The sequence below is a fragment of the Alnus glutinosa genome, chromosome 13 (assembly GCF_958979055.1).
Source record: "Alnus glutinosa chromosome 13, dhAlnGlut1.1, whole genome shotgun sequence".
Classification (NCBI taxonomy): Eukaryota; Viridiplantae; Streptophyta; class Magnoliopsida; order Fagales; family Betulaceae; genus Alnus; species Alnus glutinosa.
Genome location: NC_084898.1, coordinates 7,431,338 through 7,455,420, shown reverse-complemented (window position 1 = coordinate 7,455,420; position 24,083 = coordinate 7,431,338). Strand labels below are relative to the sequence as shown.

Sequence of the window (24,083 nt, the reverse complement as noted above, 5' to 3'; positions counted from 1 at the left end):
TAAAGGGTCAGACCTTTCAACCCTAACACGACCCACTTAAAGGTCGTGTCAAGTTGACACGACTCGTTTGACCCATTATATAATAAAGTCTATAAAAACAAAAACAAAAACACAAATTTAAACTTAAAAAAAAAAAAAAAAAAAATCATATTGTTTGAATAATCATATTATTTCACAATTGAAATATGAAACATTGAGTTATGTTATTGTTTACTTGTTTTGATTTAATTTCAAGTTTGAAAACTTGAAAAAAAAGAAAAAAAAACTTTGCTAATTTTTTTTTTAGTCTTTTAATTTTTTGCTCAAGTTCTAACTCATTAAAAGAAAAAACACTTGTTTTATCTTTTGTGAGTTTTTTTAGTTTAATCTTTACTCTTTAGACAATGAGAAAAAAAAAAGAGATAACATGATTGTTTAAGTTTACTTTTTAATATTTAAAAAAAATAAATAATAATAAAAAAAAAAAGTGGTCAAATGGGACGACCCACGGGTCAAACAAGTTGACCTGATAATGACCCGTTTATTAAACGGGTCAACCCTTTTATGACCCGTTGACCCGAACTCTTTTAAGCTTAACTCTAACCCTTTAACTTCCTGTTGAGTTTGCGGGTCATGTCAAAAATTGACAGCCCCACCCTTAACGCCCATTATTCCCAAAGACATGGAAACATTCGCATAACAAAATATTCTAAGTTACAAAATCAAATATCAAATTTGTTATCCCTTGGACCCCACTCTCTAACCAATGAAGCACGAAAAAACACTCCATACGGAGAAAGAAAGAGGCTCACCCATGAAATACACATCATTCTTGCCAAACACTCCTATATTCTTTAAGCTCCTTATTTTCTCTGATCAATTAATAATCAGAATGAACCACCGCCGGAGCCGGAACCCAAAAGGATCCTTCTTGCTTGGGATTTGGGATTCAGTGTGCGACCAACAGGTTCTTCAGGTGACAAATGAACTATGGCTCAAAAATTGTAGATTTGAAAAAATAAAATGCGACATGTTGTGCTCTATGTAAAAAGTTATTCATGCATTCACTTACTGTGGAGAAGAAAATTGCATGATTTTGAATTCAATCAACCAGAGCATTCCATATGACTGCTAGATGTTAATGCATGAGAGAGAGAGAGAGAGAGAGTTAAGGTTATAGAGCAAATCTTACCGCCATCACGGGCATCAACAGGCACGTACGTGGATACACCGATATATAACCTTACCCAACTCTACCTTACTGGGATCAGGTTGACAAAAATCAATCATAATTTTGTTCATCAACAGGAGCAAAACATCTTGGATTTGGATGAACTGAACTGAACTACCTAACAATACACCACCAGAGCAGGGAAAAAAAGAAGAAGATAAAAATGGATCAATCACTTTGAGATAGACGATTCTGTCCCAACCACCAGCTGTGGTGGGGTTGAATGTCCAGATTTGTTTCCAGATGATGGCAGTTTGTCGGATTCAAGCCGCCGGACATTTCCAATCAATTTAACCACTTCTGGCATTTTAGGTCTTTGATCTGGCATCCTCACCACACATGACATTGCTATCTGTAACATCTCCACCATCTCTTCCTCAATATTTGGGTACCTCATCAGCTCTAGGTCAAACACTTCAGCTGTCCACTCTTCTCGGACGACTGAATGAACCCACCTGACCAAGTGGACAATCTCATCACCTGCTGTAGTATGGATGGGGGATTTTCCAGTGAGGAGCTCCAGTAAAACCACCCCAAAGCTGTAGACATCAGAAGGCTGTGCTGCTTTCTGGGTGTCCGTCACTTCCGGGGCCTGGTATCCAGCAGCTCGGGAGATAGGTGGGGCCAGTGAGCTCATTACAGTTGCCAGGCCAACATCGGACACACATCCGTACTGTTGGGAGTTTAGAAAGATGTTCCAGGATTTGATGTTGGCATGGACTAGCTTCCCAGCATTCTCTAAATGGATACGAGCAATGCCTCTTGCCGCACCTATAGCTATTCTTAGACGGGTATCCCAATCCAAAGGGGTCCTATCCTCTCCTCTTTTACCTGAAAAGTAATAAGCATTAGATGAGATTATGGGTTTATAGAGACTAAGCACCTACAAAGTAATACAATCCAACCAGGACTATAAACTGAGAAATACTTCTTATTTCAATTGATACAATTTTACCAAGGAAAAGCTAATACATGTGACAGAAGAATTGGGTATCTGGTTCCATGATGATTATCAGGTCACATTAGCAAACAGTTCTTAATGCTTTAACACCAACAGTCAGGTATCTCTACCACCCAGGGACCAATATTCTGCATGGCTTGTAAGATACATGTGACCACAAGATTCTCAAATCCTAGCATGGAAGAAACATCAAATGGTATTCCAAACTGTAGGCTGCCCACACAACATTGCGCAGCCAGAATTGGCTTTATTGTTCAGATCATCAAGGCTAGCCACAACTTTCAAAAGCTTGAAACTGTTGGCTATTCTTTTCTAAATAATTCTTGTAGCACTTAAAGCCCTCACAAATTACTAAATAATAACATTGCAGAAAGAATGAGTAAAGCCAGATTGACTTTGAAGTCTAATTCTTATTATGGGGATCGACAGTTGAACTTTTACTCGATTATGCTCCTAGAGAGAAGTTGAGCATTGATTCTCAAGGTATTCAACATGCATAGCCCTCTAGCACTCAAAATACTAAGAACTAAACTCATGAAGTTATGTTTTCAATCATTCTTTTCCAAACCCTCTTTTAATTTCTTTATACTCTAACCAAAGCCACTCTTTGGCACTAGCTACACAAGTCCTATTTTGACGTTATGCTCTATCTAGGGCAGTGTTAGCTGTCAAATCATATGCTCACAATATCCTTTCTCACTCACTCAATTCTTTGTACAATAAAAGTCTCTAAGAATTCTATCCCCTACCGAGATTGTAGGAAAATCTTTCTAGAAGATGACCTCAAAGGAATGCAGAACTACAGGAATATGCAATTCATACAACAAAGTTTCATGTTTTATGCCTCAAACTAAAGGCATTCCTTTTAACTGTAAGACATGGGAAGAATGATTCAAGTAGTTGACTTCAAGTAGAGATGGATATCAATACCAAGTCGGTGTCCAAGAACTGTCTAATGGATATTTTATTTCTAAATCCCTATCTCTGCTGTCCAAACCTGTAAAAGCAAGCCCTATTCAAAAGACAAACTCAAGGGACAAACTCAAGGGTCCTAGGTAATTGTTTGCAAGACCACTTTGTTCAGATTATGTAAGTCATCCCTAAATACAACTTCTCACCTTCTCGGACAATGTAATTGTCCAAGCCTTGGAAAAAATCTGGCACAAATGAAATATGGTTAAGCAGCACATGTGTGATTTTTCTTCCTATGGTGAAGCAGCAGACGACGCAACACAAATCTCTATTTACTCTTGGTCCCTACCAGTATGGTTATGTCTGTGTAGACGTAAACAACTAATAAAGAAGTTTCTGACAGTAAAAATTTCCATGCTCCATTACTACTGGCCTTAAAAGCAGCCACTACAGTTAGATTGCTCAGTAGCAAGGTTAGTTCCTCTGGTCAAATTCAAGGCATTGAAGTATAAAAAATTCTAAAGCTGCATTCGTGTTAGCTCAACTACATGGGGAAAAGGTAAAACGGATTATCCCAACATTAAAGTTAATAAATTTGAAAATACAGAAACTTAACACCTCATAATACCCTAATACCCAGTAGGTTTGTTGGCTAGTTGTAAAGGTAAGTTACGAACCCACCATAATATAGAAGCCTAAAGGATGGATCCCATGTACTTAATGTAGAGTATTTATTAGCCGGAACGCAATGCACAGGGTTTAGTTGGTGTAACATTTTCAAATCTTCCACAAGATGTTCTTTTGTATATATATATATCAGCAGAAATGTTGTGCACCCAGAATTACCATTAAGATTAAACTTTTTGCACAAAATGATGGTAAAATAACACAGGATTAAAGGCATGGTCATTTTTGACGTGCTTGACTAATTCTTCAGGGCAATGGCAGCTTGTTTTTGACGTGCTAAATTTTCGTATAATGTTAGCGTATCTGATCAAGTTGATAAACATGCCTCTACAACAAATGATGAAGACTCCCCAAGTGCTTGACACCTAATCTGTTTCCTCTAGTGATCAGCATCCATCTACTCGTGATGTTCTAGATATATTCCACAATTCATCTAATCACAATAGATGATCCCATAATCCATTATTTAAGGTGTGTTTAGAATTGCGATTTCGTAAACAAAAAGTGTTATTTTAAACCAAATCGCAGAAAATGAATCGCTTGAAAATTGTAATTTAAAAACGCAAAAAAAAAAAAAAAAATTGTTTTTTCAAATCGCAGACAATAAGATTTTTTTTTTAAAACACATAATTTTAAAGATTAAACTGCGATTTTGCCAAACGCTTAACTACATTTTTAGAAATCACCTTTTCAAATCACACTTTTGAAATCGCAAATCAATTAGGTTTGTTTGTTAGATTTATTTCTTCTTATCATTTTATCATTTGTAATTGTTGTAACTCTGTGGCTCATAGTTATCATTGTAACTGAATAGTCTATATATAGAATACAACACCAACAAGAAGTCAGCAACTCTTATTCTGGCCAATTCATATCTCTCCATTCGTTTCAAAAAAAAAAAAAAAAAAAAAAAAAATCATATCTCTCCATTATAATTTACTGATAATTCATAATTCTAAAAAATTTCAGATTCCTTCCTCAAATTTGTTGGGGGAGTTCATGGCATGAGCAACAAAGATTTGGGACAAGAGAAAAAGAGATCACCTGTGATTTCTCATCCTTTTCCACCACCATTGCCATATTTGAGAGGATCAAGCCTGCGGTTGCTGATGGATCCTTTTTATCTTAAGAGACCTTCTCTCCATGGCCAGCTTCATCTTGAGCAATGTCAGAATCGAGATATAGGACAACGCTTTCACATTCATCCATTACATTTGGCTCATCAACTAGTAGATGAATTCCACACTTGTTCACTTTAGCTGCTTTCCGAAGTTCGATAGACAACTCAATTTCATCTCCACTTTCCATCTCAATTTCATTTCTTATGAGTGGCGTTTGGTATAGAAAGACATGATCTTCACAAGTTATAGGACCAGGAAAGAGTGTTGGCGAAAGAATATGCTGGTAGCCTCTAGTTTTATTATCGATTATCACGTGAGGATCAAGAGCACCCATCTTATTGTATTCTCCGTTGGCTGCATAAACAGCACAAACCAGCAACCGAAGGATTTGACCATTTGAAACTGAAGGTACATGGAAGGATATCGAAGACCCAATTCTCTGATGGCTAAACCAATTTGGAACCTCACTACCAGGGAGGCAAATGACACGATACTGATCATCCCGCATGGTTGACAAAAACTATTCAAAAAAATATGCTCACATCATAAAATGAATAGAGAGAGAGAGAGAGAGAGAGAGAGAAAGTTACCTGGAGATAATTCCTAAAATCATATGCTAGATTGTTACAGCCTTCCGTGTGAATGACTGAAGTAAATTCCAAATTCTCCAAGCCTTGAATCTCAGTCAATTTGTGGCAATTACGAAGGGTAAAAAATTGTGAACTTTTATGGTTTGGCAAAATTGAGAGTCTTTCCATTGATGTGCAGCCACTTGCATCCATGACACCTACACTTGCAGGGAGTCCTGAAATTGATTGAAGAGTCGTACACTCACCCAACCACAAAAAGTACAATTTAGAAAGGCGACAGATGCAATCAGGTAGGTTACGAAAATTGTTTCATGATAAATCCAAATTCCGGAGTGAAGATAAATTCCCAAGATCAATAGGAATCCCATCTTCAGACAAATTGCGCTCAGAGAGATCTAGTGTTGTCAAAGAACGTAATCCAGAAATGGAAGCTGGTAGCAAACTTACAGGGTTCAAGCTTTTTGGTGACATCCATGATGAGAGAAGTGACAACCAAGATTTAGAGGATTGTTCTTTACATCCAGATAATAATAGAGTTTTAAGATTCTTCAAAAGACCAAAGGAGGATGGTAGTTGCTTAATAGCAATTCCATCTGCAAGCAATTCTGTTAAAGCCATCATATTCCCAAATTCCTCTGGTAACTTTTCAACTTTTAAGCAGCCAGACAAGTTAAAAGTTTCAAGAGATTTTAAATTCGAAATGCTTCTTGGAAGATTCCTCAAGTTTTTACATCCTTCTAAATTTAGCGAAATGAGTCTTTTTAGATTTCCAATGGACTCATGAACCTGAACCAAGCTTATGCAACCTTCAAGTATCAGTATCTCCAGTTGTGGCACTTGAGAGAAGTCTGGTGATTTGGTGAGATATTTGGAATTGTTAAGATTAAGGACCTTCAACTTTTTGAGTATCTGTGGAAAAAAAAAAAAAAAAAAAGTTCTTGTTAGTTATACATTTAACATACGAGAGAGAGAGAGAGAGAGAGAGAGAGAGAGAGAGAGAGAGAGAGAGAGAGAGAGAGAGAGAGAGAGATTTGTTACTTTGTTCTTCTTCCAAACTTGTTTGAGATTACTATGTTGCATGTCAAGAATAACAAGGTTCTCTAGATAAAAATTTTGTGGTAGAAATGTCAAAGAGCACTTATGCCAACAAAACCATCTTAGCTCTTTAGAGAGATGTTCATACGATCCTGTGAGATGTACAACATTGATTTGGAGCAATCTCAAATTCTTCATATTTGTAAATGCTTCAGTTTCCAAATTTACATCTTCAAGTTCAGAGAGATTTAAGATGAGAGCCTCCACTGTTTTCGATCCCTAGCAAAATAGACAGTTGGATTAGCAACGCAAATCCTCATCTTGTGTAAAGCTAGAATAACTTTGAACTAGAGTAGGCGTATATATCCTCATCATAATAAAAATAACATAAATAAATAAAACACTAAATTGATTCAAACATTATTAGAATTGCTTAAAACATGATTGCATACCTTTTAAATATTGTTAAGTATCAGTTGTTGACTTGATTTAGAGAAGATTTGGATTTCAATATATTCAATTACAAGTTATATTGATATATTATTCGAGTATGATGCATGCTTGGCAAAAAGGCAGAATGCTCATATATATCCCTATATAAGACATTATGTGACTGTGTATGTGCATTTGTTCATACATAAAAATGAATATGCCTTTTACCGTATGGTTGCGTAATACATTTAAGACTTCCTCGTGAAACCACAACCTACTACGTTTTCCAGGCAAATTGGGTGACTTTTCACGAATAATCTCCCTTCCCATATCTCGAATAAGATCATGCATCCTTAACTTATTTTTGTGATCAATTGTCACTAGGGATCTCTGAGCGAGAATATTGAAACCAATAACTGGAAAGAAACCACATCCATCAAGTATTTTGATGACATATTCTTTATCCATACCGACAAAGAAACATGCAATATCAAGAAATATGTCCATTGTACCATCATCTAGTGATTTTAAACTTATTCGAAGTATTTCTTGAATCTGGTGGTGAGGAATTTTTTGTAATTTTTCCAATTCGCTTTTCCATTCACCAATGCTTCTTCCTAATAAAAAAGAACCCAAAACTTCAAGAGCTAATGGAAGTCCTCTACAATACTTCATTACACCAATTGAAAGCTCCAAGTAATCTTCTTTTGGATGACGGATGCCGAAGGCATTCAAATTGAAAAGTTGAAGAGACTCCTCCTCTCCCAATTCTTCAACCTTATATTTTCCATGTACGCCCAATTTAATTAGCATATGTTCATCTCTAGTTGTTGCAATGACTCTGCTTCCCGGACCAAACCATTCTGAGTTTCCGACTAATGCGTGTAATTGTCCCATGTCATCCACGTCATCAAGAACAACAAGAACTCTTTTTCCATGAATTCTTTTCTCAATCAAATTGATTCCTTGATCAACACTGTCAATCTTCAAATTCTTCATTTTTAAAATATCATAAAGAAGTTGTTCTTGTAATCGAACTAAACCATTAGGCTGTTCTGAAATTTCTTTAATGTTTAAAAGACAACTACTTCCTTCAAATCCATAACATATTTGGTTATAGGCAGCTTTTGCGATGGTTGTTTTACCTATTCCACCCATCCCGTAAATTCCTACAATGCGAACATCACTTGTTCCAAGATCTAATAAATCTTTAACCCGATCAACACGATAATTTATTCCTATTGGGTGTCTAGCAACATTCAAGCCAATGGGTTCCACTTCACAAGAAACTTGTGCAACAATCTTCTCAATGAAGCTTGATTCATACCTGATTATTATATCAACAGAAAATAAACCACTCAAATAAGCACAAAGAAAGAAAAAGAAAAAAGTTATGAGTCATGAGCATCAAAAGGATGTTGTCATCTCAATTATTTGAGACTAATATGTCATAGCAAGCGAGTAAGTTCTATCAATTTTATTAATAATTTTTTTTTTTTTTTTTTAATATGTCATGGCAACAATCTTCTCCATGAGACTTTTTTTTTTTTTTTTTGAAAACAGTAGCCATTAACTATTTCATGCAAAGCATGGTTACAATATCATTCCTCTCAATTGTGCGACAATTTATTTAAAGGAAAAAATCATATTTAGTCCCTAGGTTTTCATCTTATTTTGATTTAGCCTTTCCAATTTTAACAATAAGGTCCTTCAGTTTTGTCCAGATTTCCAATGCCTGTTTATCATTTTGCCGTCTGCCACGTGTCTTATTTGACATGTCAGCGTCCATGTCAAGAGCCCAATATCAACGCCACATCAATAGGTGCCACACCGCGTAAAAAGCTTAACCTTCTGAAACCATTGTCCTTTACCATCTTCACCACAGTTGCAGCCAGCGAAGAGTGCGTTGCCCGGTTTCCAGCTAACTCCAATTCCACTCACAGAACCCATTGAAAGTACAACAAATAGCAACAAGAAGCCCAACAAAATCCACACCTTTCAACCAACCCATAATCCCTTCCTTCACCAATATAGAATATAGATTTTTAATCATTTTCTTACATCCAATTGCATATCGCTGCCAAGCCAAAAAAAAAAAAAAATTGCTACTTTGATTGGTCCAAAGCAATGGCATATAAACTGAACCAAAAGCCAATTTCTTTTTAACCTTCATAGCTGTCCAAGCTAACATGTTTCGTCTCCCTACTCAAACACATTCTAAATACAATATAGATTTTTGGGCTTCTTGTTGCCATGTTGTTGCTATTTGTTGTACTCTCGATGGGTTCTGTGATTGGAATTGGAGTTAACTGGGAAACCAGGTGACGCATCCTCCACCAGCTGCAACAATAGTGAAGATGCTAAAGGACAATGGATTTCAAAAGGTTGAGCTTTTCACAAGGTGTTTTGTTTTTCTTCATATCAATGACATGGCACCTAATGATGTGACATTGATATTGGGCTACTAACGTGGACATTGACATGCCAAATGAGATACACATAACAAACGGTAAATCATTAATTTAACAATAAAGCGACAGAGTGACCTATTTAAAACCTGGACAAAACCAAAGTACCTTATTGTTGAAATTGAAAATTCAATGACTAAATCAACATCGAACGAAAACTTAAGAGGCTAACTATGATTTTTTTTATTTTTTTTCCCCTTATTTAAAAGGTCATCCTAGACTTCATAATTCTAGACTCAAGATTTCTCTCTAAATGGCATTATCTTTATATAATAGTAGAGTAGGCATGGACCAAAAAGCAATCAACTAATTCAACTTCAAAACTAATTTTTACCAGGACATTTTAGCTTAACATTAATTTTTATCAATTTTTAGATAAATTTAAAAGAAAAGAACAGGAAAAAAAAGACATATTAAGAAAAAAAAGCATGAAAAAGCAAAAGAGACCGTAGCATAATACCCATTTGCAAGACTCTCGAGATTCCAGCCGGAACAATTTGCAGCTTCAGTAAGAGCTACTCTCCACCTCTGCACCCTCTCCATATCGGTCTGCAACCACTCTTCATACCTAGCAAACGCTTCGGCAAAAGTTCCGGCTTGTTTTCGGACATCCGAGGGGTCCACGTGATAAAATATGGGAAGAAGAGTATGGCCTTTGGTGTTCCTACAGTGCACAATTTCCACAAGTTCATCAAGGCACCACCGGGAAGAAGCATAGCCTTTGGAGAAAACCACAATGGAAATCCTCGATCCACGGATTGCATTGAGTAGCTCGGTAGAGATGGTCTTTCCTCTTCGAAGCTCCTCGTCATCTCGGAAGGTACGAATTCCGACTCGCACCAAGGCGGAGTAGAGGTGATCGGTGAAGTTCTTGCGGTTGTCTTCACCTCTAAAACTCAGGAAGACGTCGTAATTCCAATAGGATCTGGAAAAGGAGGCACTTGTGGCGGTTGAGTTTGATTGCACTGAAAAAGGAGACAAATTCTGTGAGTTAACCGGAGGGGTAGAGCCTGTATAACGGGCGAATAACTACTAAATTGAAAGAAATCTATATATATATAAACTATTAAATTGAAAAAGGAGAAAGAGTTATCAAACAAATGCAAATTCTTTTTATAGAAGTGAAAGTGAAAATGAATTATTTTTATTTTTATTTTTATTTTATTTTTCGGTCACTCAAATGGAAATGGGTCTCTCTGTTTCTCTCTCTCCCTGAGAATTTGAAGATAAGACGACTCCAGTTTTGTGTGAGCATCTATATCAAGATCACACCAGTATGCCAAATAATTACTCTATCAAATTGCCATTACACCCGTTCAAACAAAAAATAATCTCAATCCAAATTATATATAATATATTTGATGTGCGAGTGCGGCGAAAACAGTACCGTCTGTGTTTGGGTCTTCGACGACGAGAATCTTGCGAGCCTGGTTTTGGCCTTGGAATTCTGGATCCAGCTTCCGCTTCAAGCATGGCCTCGCACTGCTGGTTGTTTGGCTCTCCTGCCGATCATCCATGGGTGTTTGAGTGACACAGAGAGAGAGAGAAGTAAAGCAAGAAAGCTGTTCTAATTTACCCATTAAAACACAAAATTTTTCAATTTTCTATACAAATTATTTTTACTTTATTCTCTACTTATCAATTTTTACTAATTTTAAAATTAATCAATCTACTATTATATTTTGCACAATACTTTACCAAACAAGGCCTGTATTTATGTCTCATAAATATATATGGCGAAAATACCCTTAATGTAAGGTCAATGTTCTTCCCAATAACAAAAATACCCTTAATAATAATAATAATAATAATAAACTTATTAAAATAAATAAATATATAAAATTAAGGATGGCCAAATTTAAAAATTAAAAAAAAAAATTGTTTTTTTAAAATTAAAATTCTGTTTTTTAATTTTCGTTTTTTTTTAAAAAAAAAAAATAAGAATTCGTTTAAAAAAATTAATTTATTTTATTTTTTCTAATTTATAAGGGTCTCTTTGTTTTATTAAAAAATTGTAAGGTAATCTTTGTCTTTTTCCTGGTCTTGAGGGAAATAATAATTTTTGGTAGTTTGAGAGGACATTATCTCAATTAAAATTTTGGGGGGGACATTGTCAATTGTGTGATAGTTTGAAGAGGATATGTGGACTTTTCTCTATATGTTATCACATTATTTAAAATTTGACAAAAAATGTTAGGGGTATTAAATCTTTTACTATGAAATTGATACTAAGATGATGTTGAGCTTATTCATTGGAGATGATCAAAACAATTAATGCTGCGGGTACTAATGAATAAGCTCCACATCATCTTAATTGAGCTTATTCATTGGAGATGATCAAAACAATTAATGCTGCGGGTACTAATGAATAAGCTCCACATCATCTTAGTACCTATCTCTTAGTAAAATATTTAGTACCTCTAACATTTCTCAAATTTGACATCATGTAAAATTGTTAAATACAAAAGATTAAAATCTTAACTATGAAATGATTCTCTTCTATTTCACTCAAAATAAAAGTATATATATATATATAATCAGTCTTTGTGGTTACTTTGATTTGCAATAAGCTTTATGTGGTATAAAAATGTTATGAGAACTTCTTGTGGTATGTAAAAATCATAAATAGGTCATTGTACCAAACTTTAATCTAATTTTTTTATGAAACCCGTTAAATGACACATCAACACAAATCAGATTATGATACATGTTACCCATAATTGAAAAAAAAAATTATAAATATACAAGTATATAAAAATTAAAAATGAAATATAAGAGGAAAATCCACATACCCTCTCAAACTACTACACAATTGACAATGCCCCCAAACTTTTAATTGGGACAATGTCCTTCCTAAATTTGTAACACTCAATGAGTTTATTAAGTTGACTAAGAATGCTTTAATATAAATAATGGTCTTGTTTGGTAAGGGAAAGAAAATTGATAGTAGGAGTTAGAAGTGATAAATGTGATATAAAATTAAAAAAAAAAAAAACAAAACAAAATTGTATAGAAAAGTGCAAAAGTTTTGTATTGTAGTGAATTTCTTTTATTTAAATAATAAAAAAAAATTATTGATGTAATATAAAGTTGAAATGTTTTGAAATTGATTGTTTTTTGGATAAGTGAAGAGGGGAAGATAAATTTTATTTCTCTTGCCAAACAAGGCCAATAGTTTTAAGCCGAAAAAAAATATATTTGGAAAATATATTTGATGTCTAATTTTATATTCTCAATTTGAACAGAGAAGTTAACAGTTCGAACTAGGTCTAATTCGCATTATGGATAATTTGACATTTAAGATTTAAATGATTAGACTTAATTTACTTAAAAGAAAAATAGATTAATTAAACAAAAAGAGAAAAGGAAAGAAATAAAAGAATAAAGACTAAAAGAAAAGAAAGGAGCTCCTGAAGTTGACAAGCCAAAAGTTTGTGAAGACTTATCAAAGTACAAATGAAACTTTTTTTTTTTTTTAATGAATAAAATCTTTTATAAAACCAACAAACCAATTACAACTCTCCAATGAAAACTGGAACACAATCCATCAAGGAACAGCCAACAATACAAGCCACACAGACAGGCCAAAACCATCAACCATCAACTGCAACACAAACGGCTAAACAATAACTAGCCTAAACAGCAGCAAACACACCACGGTTCTGCAAAAACAGAACACCCAAACTGCTACAAGCAGCACAACGACAGGCAAAACTACAACTGGAGATTCCATCTATGCATAATCTCCAAGTTCTTCCCAGAACACTTAAATCTGCCTTTAACCATCATCCTAGACCGAACATCTCACCAGATCTGCTTCATAATTGCTTCTTTTGTTCTTGGCTTGTTACAATGTAACAAATCATTTCTCTGTCTCCATAAATGGTAAACAGTAGCCCCAAGGCACAATCTTACCAAGCTAGCCTTTAATCCTTTACCTTGTAGCTCAGCAACTCCCCAGCTTTCAATATAGTCCCAATCCAACAGGACATTCTTAAAAGAACACTCAGCCATGATACTAGACCAAATCCTGACACTAAAACTACACCTAAAGAAAAGGTGCTCTCTACTTTCCTGTCTGCCATAATAAGAGAGACAGAGACTTTTTTTCGGCATAGCCCTAACAACATATCTTTTGTTTAGTCACCAAAGCATCCCAGAAAGTTAACCAAAGCATGAAAGAATGTCTAGGTATAGCCAAGGGAAACCAAACCAACTTCCACCGGTTTACAAACCGGATGAATTTCTCGCAACTGACCCCATATATCAACACATGAGTATATACCATTTCTAGAATCCCAAACAGCCACATCTGCATCTCCTATTATAACATCAGGAAGCTGACTTTGAATAACCACAACGTCATTAGACCGAACCGAGCTCCAAGACCACTCCCCATCCTTTATAATGACAGCAAGTTTAGCATTAAGAGGAATTCCAGAATCATACACAATTCGGTATCCAAATCTATCGAGAGGGTAACCTACAGGATGCCATTTATCAAGCCAAAGAAATACTCTACTTCCATCACCAACTTTGAAGTGGATAAAATTCTTAGCAAGGTCTCGGATCTTTAAGAGTTTCTTCCAACTTCAAGAACAAGTAACCGGGGTAGACACTTGCCATAAACTTCGACCCTTCAGCCAATTAGCCTCAACCCAAGCTACCGACAAAGAACCAGCCTTAGAAAAAATATTCCAAATGTGATTCAGCATTGAGGCCTTGTTCCAAACTTCAATCCTTTTTATCCCTAACCCTCTTTCTTTGTAACAAAAACAAATTTTATCCCAAGCAACCTTAGCGTGGGCCTTAGTATCCCTCCCATTCCAAAGAAAACGGTTGAATTTCTACTCAATCAACTTAATATTCTTTTTAGGCAAAATAAAAAGTTTTGCCCAAAAAACCTGCAAACTAAGGAGAATTGAAAAGAGAAGCTGAAGTCTATCTGCAAAGGATAGATTCCTAACAAGCCATGAATCAATCCTCGAAGTAATCCAAGCAACCAAATTCTCACAATCTGCAGAAAGTAATAAGTGGAATACCTTCTGGCATTTGGATCATGGCCAGAATATCTTGCTTAACCTCAAGAGAAACTCCAGCTAGAAAAATAGAGCTTTATGAGGGATTGGCTTTCAACCCGACAACATTTCAAACTCAGCAAGAGCACAAAGAATGGCCAAAACTGAATTACAATTTGCAGAGGAAAAAACCAACAAATCATCTGTAAAGCAAAGATGGTTAAGCTGAACTACTTGCATCTTGGATGGTAAGTGAACTGAGGAGAAGAAGTAATCTCTTCCAAGAAGAGTGACAGCCCCTCCATGGCCAACACAAACAGATAAGGAGATATAGGATCCCCTTGTCGAAGACCCTTCCTCTTTGGAAAATGCCCCACCAATGTACCATTAAGAGCTATAGGGAAGCTAGAACCAGAAATGCAAGCCTGAATCCAAGCAACAAATCTGGTAGGAGCTCTAAAGCAAGGAAGACCATGCAGAATGTATTCCCAGTCCACTGAATCATAAGCCTTCATCAAGTCAATCTCCAGAGTACACCAAGGAGTCCCCTTCTCTTTATGATAATCACAAACAATCTCTTGAGCTAAGAGGATGTTTTCAGCAATACCACATGCAGAGATAAAGGCACCTTGGTAGAACTAATCACTTCTTCTAGCCTCGGTAACATTCTATTCACCAAAATTTTAGTAATACACTTGTACGCTAAATTGCAGCAAGCAATAGGCCTATAATCACCCATAGTAGAGGCATTCTTCTTCTTAGGAATCAATGTGAGAATAGTGGAATTCACTTCCTTGAGTAGTTTCCCGGAAGTAAAAAACTTTAAGACAGCTTCACAAAAATCATCTCCTATCACTGGCCATGCTTTTTGAAAGAATCCAGCCAAAAATCGATCTGGTCCAGGGGCTTTACTAGGATTCATTGCAAAGATCACCTTATGTATCTCAACTCTAGTCACAGGAGCACACATTCCAGCCACACACTTAGCAAAAAAAAATTTCTTGATCAAATTAGAAACCTAAGCAAACTTGTCTGAGGAAAACTCATGAAGAGTAGTTCCTAAAAGCTGCTGATAAAAGTTTATGGCCATGCTCTTAATCTCCTTCACATCATGAATACTATTACCCTCATTATCCTTTAACACTTTTATAAGGTTAGTAGAGTTTCTAACCTTTACAGAATTGTGGAAAAACGAATTATTACCATCTCCAAGACTAAGCCACTTAATTATGGACTTATGTTTAAGGAAATTCTCCTCTGCAGCCAGAAGAGACACCAACAAATGCAAACACTCCCTTTCCTTCCTTTGACACTCCACATTGCCTCAGGAAAAAATAAAACTACTTTGAGCCTTTGCTAGATCTTGCCTAGCCTGAATCACTCTTTGCCCTAATCACCATATACTTCCTTATTCTTAGACTTCAACAAAGCCCTTACTGCTTTAAGCTTAGCATAGAATTGGAACATAGATGATGTGGACAGCCTGCTAGGGCTGACGTGGCATATTGCAGCCCTAGCCGCCACACTACAGCATAACCTAACCCTAACCAAATTCAACCCTAGCAGCCTCTAGTTGAATAAGGAGTAGGATATCTCTCCATATTTTCTTTCCCTAAAGTGTCTTAGCTAAATAAGGAATGTATTTCCATTCTTAGTTATTTTCTACACAATGTATGACGGCTAGACCTAATGGTTACGTCTTATGACCTAGCCGTCTTTTATATATATGTAACCCTAAGGAATAAAGAGGCATGCTGAATATTATGAAACCCTAAACCTTTTGGTTGTTTTGGAGATCAAGGCTCTCTCGAAGTAGCCCCTATCTTTATTTTGTGTCTTTTTATTATTTGATTGCATCAAGTGGTATCAGAGTCGGGGTTCCTCTCGTTAACCGCATTGATAAACCTTGAGGCCCGGTTTCCCTCACTAGAAACCAGAAACTTTTTTTTGAGAAAAATTCCAATTAATCACCATAGGTCGTTCCCGCAACAAGAACAAGGCCTACTTGGATTTTGCGGTGGAAGCAAGACCAGCCACGCGTTCATTCACCCAGCGACACGAACAGCAAGTTATGGAAGGATGCATGGGCAGCTTGGAGCAATCGCTGTAGGCCTTGACAGCAAAAAACCAGCAACTTATGGCCCGAATTACCGAGGCATTTGAGATGCTGTCCACCAGGGACCAACGTGACGCAGAGGAGAACGGGCGTAGGAGGTTACGGGCAGGAGAAGGAGAAGAATTCCAGGATGGAGAATGGCTTCGGGCATTTGGACGTCCCCATGTTAAACTGGATTTCCCTAGATTCAATGGAGAAGAAGACCCAACCAGCTGGGTCTGTAGAGCGGAGCAGTTTTTCAGGTTCCAAGGAACCCATGAGGAGGATAAGGCGGCTTTGGCTTCCTTCCATCTGGAGGGAGAAGCCCAGCTATAGTTCCAAATCTTGTTACGTGAAGGAAGGGAGATAGGCTGGACGGAATTCAAGGAAGGGGTATTCGCTCGTTTTGGGCCAACCCAATTCTACGATCCCTTTGGAGAGTTCACTAAATTACAGCAAGAAGGAAGTGTAAGGGAGTACCAAGCCAAATTTGAGTCCCTACTCTCAAAGGTAGGCCCTTTACCACAAAACTAGCAGGTTAGTTGTTTTGTGAGGGCCTAAATGAGGTCATCAAGGCGGACTTTACTGCTGGAAGACCCCTTACTCTCACCTCAGCCATAGGCCTAGCCCGAGTCTATGAAGCCCGCAACATGGCAATGAAAAAGCACCCCCTTTTGGAGACGCGGAGGCCTCCTGTGAGTACCAGGCTCCCCACGAGCCAACAACCGCTTCCCATCAAGCAGTTAACCCCGGAAGAACTCAAGGAAAGGCAAGAGAAAGGCCTTTGTTTCAAGTGCAACGAAAAGTATGGTCCCGGACATCGTTGCAAGAGATTATTCATGATTGAAGCATATTTGCGAGAAGAAGAAGATGGGGAGGAAATAACACAAGTTGAAGAGGAGGAGGTAATCCCGGAGATCTCTTTGCATGCCATGACCGGCAAGGATAACCCCGAGACTATGAAGATTTATGGGCGGATTGGGAAAACAATTTTTCTAGCTTTGATTGACTCGGGTAGCACTCATAACTTTATGAGTCTCGCCTTGGCACGCAAGCTAGGGTTGCAACCAACCAAGGGAGAAGGAATGGAAGTAGTGATTGCCTCCGGTGAAAGGATAAGCAGCCTGGGTAAGTGCATACATATTTCATTAGAATTGCAGGGCCGAATTTTTGTAGTTGATTTTTATATTCTGCCATTGGAGGGTTATGGAGTAGTGTTAGGCATTCAGTGGTTGCGAATTTTGAGGCCCATTTGTTGAGATTTTGAGACCTTAAAGATGCAGTTTGTCTGGAATAGTGTACCGATAATATTGCAAGGCATAAAATATCAGTCGGGTCGATCTAAAGAGCTGCTGTCCATCAATCAGGGAAGTACCGAACACAGCAGAAAAAGGGAGATACTGACCAGGAACGAAAAAGAAAGTGAGATGACCTAGTTACTGAAGGAGTATGAAGCAGTTTTTGCAAAGCTGAGTAGGCTGCCCCCGCCCCACAGCCACGATCACTGCATTATTCTACAGGAGAATGCTGGTCCGGTCAGTGTGAAGCCATACAGGTACCCTTTCTTCCAGAAAACAGAAATAGAAGAGCAGGTCAGGGACATGCTGGGCAGGGGAATCATCCGATCCTTTAACAGTCCCCACTCCTCTCCAGTGCTCTTAGTCAAGAAAGGAGATGGAACATGGCGGATGTGTGTCGATTATCGAGAGTTAAATAAGATCACGGTAAAGGATAGATTTCCAATACCCGTCATCGATGAACTCTTGGATGAACTCCATGGGGCTCAATATTTCACCAAGCTGGACTTAAGCTCGGGGTACCACCAAGTTCGAGTAGCCGAGGAAGACATTGAGAAGACGGCCTTCCGTACTCATCACGGGCACTACGAGTACCTTGTCATGCCCTTCAAGTTGACCAATGCCCCTTCCACCTTTCAATCTCTCATGAACAAGGTATTCCACACTCAACTTCGTAAATTTGTGTTGGTTTTCTTTGATGATATCCTAATTTATAGCCGAGGGTGGGTGCAACACATGGGACATGTGAAATTGGTGATGACCTTGTTGGAAGAACAGCAACTCTATCTCAAGAGAGCCAAGTGTAGTTTTGGGCAGTAGGAGGTTCAATATTTGGGGCATGTAATTTCCCCCGAGGGCGTGGCGGTTGATCCCGAAAATATAGAGGCCATGAAGGAATGGCCCAAACCGACAACCCCCAAGGCTATGCGTGGATTTTTAGGTCTCACAGGTTATTACCGGCGCTTCATACAAGACTATGGGAAGATAGCAGCCCTGCTGAACCGGATGTTGAAGAAAAACGGCTTTGCTTGGTCCATTCCAGCAGAGGTCGCTTTTGAGAAACTCAAGCTAGCCATGACAGAGGCTCCGGTACTCGCTTTATCAGATTTCTCTAAGGAGTTTGTGGTGGAATGTGATGCCTGCGGAGTGAGAATAGAGGCTGTTTTACACCAGGGTCGGCCCATAGCTTTTTTGAGTCAAGCCCTACAAGGAACACAACTTTTGTTGTCTACCTATGAAAAGGAGATGTTGGCTCTAGTAATGGCAGTTCAGCGATGGTGGCCCTACCTCATTGGGCGGCACTTTGTGGTAAGATCCGACCAACATAATCTCAAATATTTATGGTCTAAAAAAATCTCTACTACTGCACAGCAGAGGTGGTTATATAAGTTGATGGGTTTCGATTTTTTGGTGGAGTACAAACGCGGGAAGGAGAATACTGTGGCGGATGCACTTTCTCGTAGAGATGAAAATACTGGGCAGGGAAGGGAGCAGAGTTCACAGCAGGTTGAGCTCTTGTCCGTATCCGGACCGGTTCCAAGGTGGCTCTACATTGTCCGGGGAGAAGTAGAGAAAGATTCGACTCTTCAAGAAGTTATCAAGAAAATTCAGGAGGGTGAGTCACTCGGTCCTTGGGAATTCAGGGACGGTCTCTTGTACTATAAGGACCACAACTATGTAACGACCCGCTTTTTACAAAAAGCGTAAGTAATTATATCTGGATAATTACGTGTCATTAACCATTCAGAGTTGATAAATCTGGCAGCGGAAAAAAAAATACGAATATCTTTTTTTTTAAACATTACCGATAGGGACACTTCCCTTTCAACACACATAGAGCTTTATTTGAAATACCTCAACTTACATTAAAATAATAATAAAAGGTCTTACAAATAAATACACACAAAAGCAATAACATAAGGGCCACTACGGCTCACGTCCTATATAATAGTAGTCATATTACAAACCATAAAATGAAGCATAAGATGTCTAGAAAGTACATAAAATAAAACCTAATAACGACATGGAAGATAAACTGTTCAACAAGTCTATCATAAAAAAGGAGACTTTAGACAGTCTCATCTATGAAACCAGAATCATCATAAGGCTCCTGATAATCTTGATACTCGTCAGTGTCTGTGCCTGCACAGTCATCTATGAGAAGGTGGTTATAACCACAATCCCATAGTTCCATAAGTGAGCTAACTGTCATTCAACAACATCATGATTTATGCGTTATTTTAAAGAACAGATATGACATAATGATGTGGTGATAGTTTTTCATACAAAGTTTAACAATTTATATAGTGATTACACTCCTCTCTTGTAAGGGCCGTTCCCCCGGTCAGCGTCTTTCTAGAGGCCGTTCCCTCCTCTCCATTACATTTTAATTAACTTGTTTTCGCACTATCGGAGACCTCCCTCCTCTAGTACTTTGAAAGCCGTTCCAAACAATATGATTATTATTGTTTCCGGTTCAAGCCCATCTCTATCATGAACCTTTGGGAGACGTTGCGCCCAATATTAATAGGTTGATTATTAACAGTATGCAATAATCAATCACACGCATCCAATTAAAATAAAACATAAACACAACACTATTGAAATCCAGTACTACCCTCAGTAAGTAATTTATACTTACAGTCCTTTTTATGCAGTCTCAGTTCATCATCTGCAACAAATACATATACATGTGCATACAAGGTCAATATCATTCCTTCTAGGAACTCATGCCTAAACATGAATCACATATATACATAAATGGAAGCGATCATCATGACTAGAATTCAACATGTCAATTTTCAAACGTTAATACCTTAATCCTTTCTAGGGAGCATCAATCCAATTATCAAACTAATTAACAAAACATATTAACTCTAACAATTATCATATATTAAAGAACTCACAATAAAACATCATGCTCAATTTCCATAATTAATTTTATATTAAAGTAAACTAATATATTTAAACCTTACATATTAATCCCTAGCCACAGTTATACGTATTTATATAAATCATTTAAAAGCCTAACTTCACTGACAGGACAGACAAAACTTTTCATACTATTTTCATCAGATGACCTAAACCTACACTATATATAAAAACTATTAATTGATAACCACTCTTATTTATAAATGGAACTATGGAAACTTCAATTTATTAATAAATCTTAATTCTATTTATAAACCTCTTTACCTAATGTTATTATTATTATTAGTATTAACACATAAACCCATCTTCTGTAAAAAAAACTAATATTTCTAATAAAACTAATTTATCAATTTTCCATATTATTCCACTCACCAATCTTTAATGCACACACCACTCACCAATATTTAATTCACACATATTATTCCACTCACCAATATTTAATTAACTTTGACTTAACCAATACACCTAATATTTAACAAAGCACCCACATACCATTATCAAACATAAAATATTCTTTAATATATTATTCAATCTCACACACACCTACGTTTAACAAAGCACCCACATACCATTATCAAACATAAAATATTCTTTAATATATCATTCAATCACACACACCTACATTTAACAAAGCACCCACATACCATTATCAAACATAAAATATTCTTTAATGTATTATTATTATTAATATTATTAGTTTTAGTACTTAAACTATTTTCTATAACAACTAATATTTTAATAAAACAAATTATTATATGTTATACTCATTTGGGTAGCAGCATAGACGTGGGGAACATAAGCTGCCCAAGACAAGGAGAAAAGCATGTATATTCCTATTCTAACACGTGGACTACATTGAAACTATGCAAACCTTGTGATTGTTGTTATTCAGATGACTTCCTGGGTGTTGCGGCAGAACTGGGTTCGTCGGGTTCACGGCTGGGTTGCACAGGTTTCGGGTAGTTCTGGCTTCAAGCTTGCTGGGGTCATATGATCTTGCGTTGTTACTGGATTCTCTTGGTGGTTCAGTATCTTGCTGGCTGGGGTCGTGATGCTGGGCTCATGCACGTATGGTTTGGTCACTTGATGGGTTCTGTTTTGGCCAGAGCAGTCACGGGTGGCGCTTGCTGTGGTCCGAGCTGGGTTCTACGGGTTGGGAGATGAAGTTGCTGGGTTGGACGAGCTGTTGAGGTCAGGTTGCATGGGTTCATGCAAGCACTGACTGGGTCACTCACACGCACACACTCTCTTCAGGTCTCTCTCTCTATCGGTTAGTTTGGTGGTCTTCAACTCTCACTGTGCCTCGGTGAAGAAGAGAACCGAAGAAGAAGGAATTTAAGGAACAAATGGGATTATAAAATAATAGAGGAAGAGAAAGAAGGTGCTGGAAAGTAGGATATAGACTTAAAGAAAGAAAACATCATAATGCTCAAATGGTGCCAGTCGGCCATTATAATTATTAATAGAAAGAATGGAATATAAAAAGTACACATATTGTTGAAGAAGAGCTGGAAAGAAGGGTGCGATTTTGCAGAGAAAATGATCTGCTTTATTATTGTGAGAGTCATGAGTGCCGTGGGTTGGTGCCGCAAGGTGCTGAGTCAATTTTAAAAACTGTGAGGGTGATGAGTGGAGGGAGCTGGAGAACGTGAGAGGAATGAGTGCCTGCTGGTGGGGTGGTTGGTGAGAGTTTTATTAAATGCAGAGTGGAGAGGATGGTCAGAGTATTAAAATGTAAGGTGGAGTGGGTGGATTGTTTATTTAGTAGAAATAATACTTCCGAATTATACACAAAGAATAATTGCCAAATAATATATCGTACATTTATGAAAATAAGGCTAATTAATCTAATGGTAAATTATCTGTCTATTTTATTAACTCAGTAATATTTTTGGTGATAAAATAATTATCAGCTTATTAAAACACAGTTCATTAAATCAGTTGAAAATACATATAACATAATTGATTGATTATTTATTCACATGAATAATCATTTTTCATCTTTTAATCAAATTATTAATATGTTTTAAAAACTGGGGCGCTACAAACTACCTCCCAGAAAATTCCGCGTTGCTCACCACCATTTTGGAGCAAATACATGGTCATTTCCACGAGGGGTACCACAAAACCTATCAAAGAATTCGGGCTAGTTTCTATTGGAAGAGAATGAGGAGTTGGATTAAAGAATTCATCAGAGGTTGTGATGTATGCCAACGCCACAAGACGGAGAATCTCACGCCACGGGGATTGTTGCAGCCACTTCCTATTTTGGAGCGAATATGGGAAGATATCTCTATGGACTTCATAGATGGTTTGCCAAACTCAAGAGGGAAAACAACCATTCTCGTGGTAGTAGACCGGCTGTCCAAATATGCCCATTTCTTAGCTATCTGTCACCCCTACACTGCTGTGAGCATAGCACAGGCTTTCTTTGAGAATGTGTTCAAACTCCATGGTATGCCGAAGTCAATCGTATGTGACCGAGACCCAGCCTTCACCAGCAATTTCTGGAAGGAATTATTTAAACTGCAGGGAACTTCCTTCAACTTCAGTTCAGCCTATCACCCTCAAACCGATGGGCAAACAGAAGTGGTCAACCGGACTTTTGAGATGTATTTGTGGTGTTTTACAAGCAACCAACCAAAGGAATGGGGCAAGTGGCTGGCTTGGGCAGAATATAGCTACAACACCAGCTGGCACTCCACCATGAAAAACACACCTTTTATTGTGGTTTATGGTCGGGATCCTCCCAAGCTATTCACCTATCTTCCTGGCATAGCTAGAGTCGAAGCGGTAGGAAGGGAGTTGATGGAGCTAGATCAAATGATGAAGGACTTGAAGAATAACATGCAGGCTGCCCAAGAACGCATGAAAAGGCTCTATGATGGCAAACACCGAGAAGAAGAATTGGAGGAAGGTGATTGGGTCTACTTGAAGCTGCAGCCCTATTGGCAGGTTTCAGTTTATATGCGCAAGAATACTAAGCTGGCTGCTCGGTTCTATTGACCATTTCAGGTTATCAAGAAAATTAGCAATGTGGCCTACAAGTTGAGCTTGCCACCGGGGTCCCGGATTCACCCGGTTTTCCACATAAGCTTGCTAAAAAGATACCTTGGCAGCAAGCAGGTTGCTTGCTAGCACCTTCCGGAAGCACTAGAAGACGGCCGACTTACTCCCACACGACAAGCTGTATTGGAAACTCGGATCAGGCACAAGAAAACCGAGTTGCTCATTCATTGGCAGAGCCTTTCTCCGGCGGAAGCGACATAGGAAGAGGAAGACATGATCAAAGCTCAATTTTCGGAGTTTTTCCTTGGGGACAAGG

At 37.6% G+C, this 24,083-nt stretch overlaps 3 protein-coding genes and 1 long non-coding RNA gene across 5 annotated transcripts; all 4 read right to left on the bottom strand.

The window, feature by feature from the left end:
• Positions 1 to 1,153: 1,153 nt before the first annotated feature.
• LOC133853676 (uncharacterized) lies at positions 1,154 to 5,814 on the bottom strand. 2 transcript variants are annotated; one of them, XM_062289672.1, is made up of 3 exons: positions 5,482 to 5,814; positions 4,815 to 5,411; positions 1,154 to 2,041 (listed from the first exon to the last, which is right to left on the bottom strand). In XM_062289672.1, the coding sequence occupies exons 1-2, from the start codon at positions 5,671 to 5,673 to the stop codon at positions 4,896 to 4,898; spliced, it is 708 nt and encodes a 235-aa protein (XP_062145656.1). In that variant the 5' UTR covers positions 5,674 to 5,814; the 3' UTR covers positions 1,154 to 2,041; positions 4,815 to 4,895. The 2 variants fall into 2 exon arrangements, with proteins under 2 accessions (XP_062145656.1, XP_062145657.1); XM_062289673.1 differs by having other exon boundaries at positions 1,154 to 2,034.
• On the bottom strand, positions 1,383 to 4,850 carry LOC133853860 (probable inactive receptor kinase At4g23740). Its single transcript, XM_062289885.1, has 2 exons — positions 4,815 to 4,850; positions 1,383 to 2,093 (listed from the first exon to the last, which is right to left on the bottom strand). Exons 1-2 carry the CDS (start codon positions 4,848 to 4,850, stop codon positions 1,383 to 1,385), a joined length of 747 nt encoding a protein of 248 aa, XP_062145869.1.
• LOC133853859 (disease resistance protein RPV1-like) lies at positions 5,791 to 10,933 on the bottom strand. The gene is made up of 5 exons (XM_062289884.1): positions 10,804 to 10,933; positions 9,877 to 10,381; positions 7,177 to 8,275; positions 6,520 to 6,795; positions 5,791 to 6,390 (listed from the first exon to the last, which is right to left on the bottom strand). Exons 1-5 carry the CDS (start codon positions 10,931 to 10,933, stop codon positions 5,791 to 5,793), a joined length of 2,610 nt encoding a protein of 869 aa, XP_062145868.1.
• Positions 10,934 to 19,650: 8,717 nt separating this feature from the next.
• LOC133854773 (uncharacterized) lies at positions 19,651 to 22,165 on the bottom strand. Its single transcript, XR_009896847.1, has 3 exons — positions 21,630 to 22,165; positions 20,469 to 20,498; positions 19,651 to 19,981 (listed from the first exon to the last, which is right to left on the bottom strand). It is a non-coding gene; the product is annotated as an uncharacterized LOC133854773 (long non-coding RNA).
• Between the last annotated feature and the right edge of the window lie 1,918 nt (positions 22,166 to 24,083).

What these genes read in the sequence shown, in the direction of transcription:
- LOC133853859 (XM_062289884.1), bottom strand. Translation starts at nt 10,933, where the DNA reads ATGGATGATCGGCAGGAGAGCCAAACAACCAGCAGTGCGAGGCCATGC. An exon ending in CGAAGACCCAAACACAGACG is followed by an intron (nt 10,382 to 10,803) that starts GTACTGTTTTCG and finishes CTCCTTTTTCAG; the next exon opens with TGCAATCAAACTCAACCGCC. An exon ending in ATGTATTACGCAACCATACG is followed by an intron (nt 6,796 to 7,176) that starts GTAAAAGGCATA and finishes CTATTTTGCTAG; the next exon opens with GGATCGAAAACAGTGGAGGC.
- LOC133853676 (XM_062289672.1), bottom strand. Translation starts at nt 5,673, where the DNA reads ATGGATGCAAGTGGCTGCACATCAATGGAAAGACTCTCAATTTTGCCA. An exon ending in ATTTTAGGAATTATCTCCAG is followed by an intron (nt 5,412 to 5,481) that starts GTAACTTTCTCT and finishes TTTTTTGAATAG; the next exon opens with TTTTTGTCAACCATGCGGGA.
- LOC133853860 (XM_062289885.1), bottom strand. Translation starts at nt 4,850, where the DNA reads ATGGCAATGGTGGTGGAAAAGGATGAGAAATCACAG. An exon ending in AAAAGGATGAGAAATCACAG is followed by an intron (nt 2,094 to 4,814) that starts GTGATCTCTTTT and finishes ATTACTTTGTAG; the next exon opens with GTGCTTAGTCTCTATAAACC.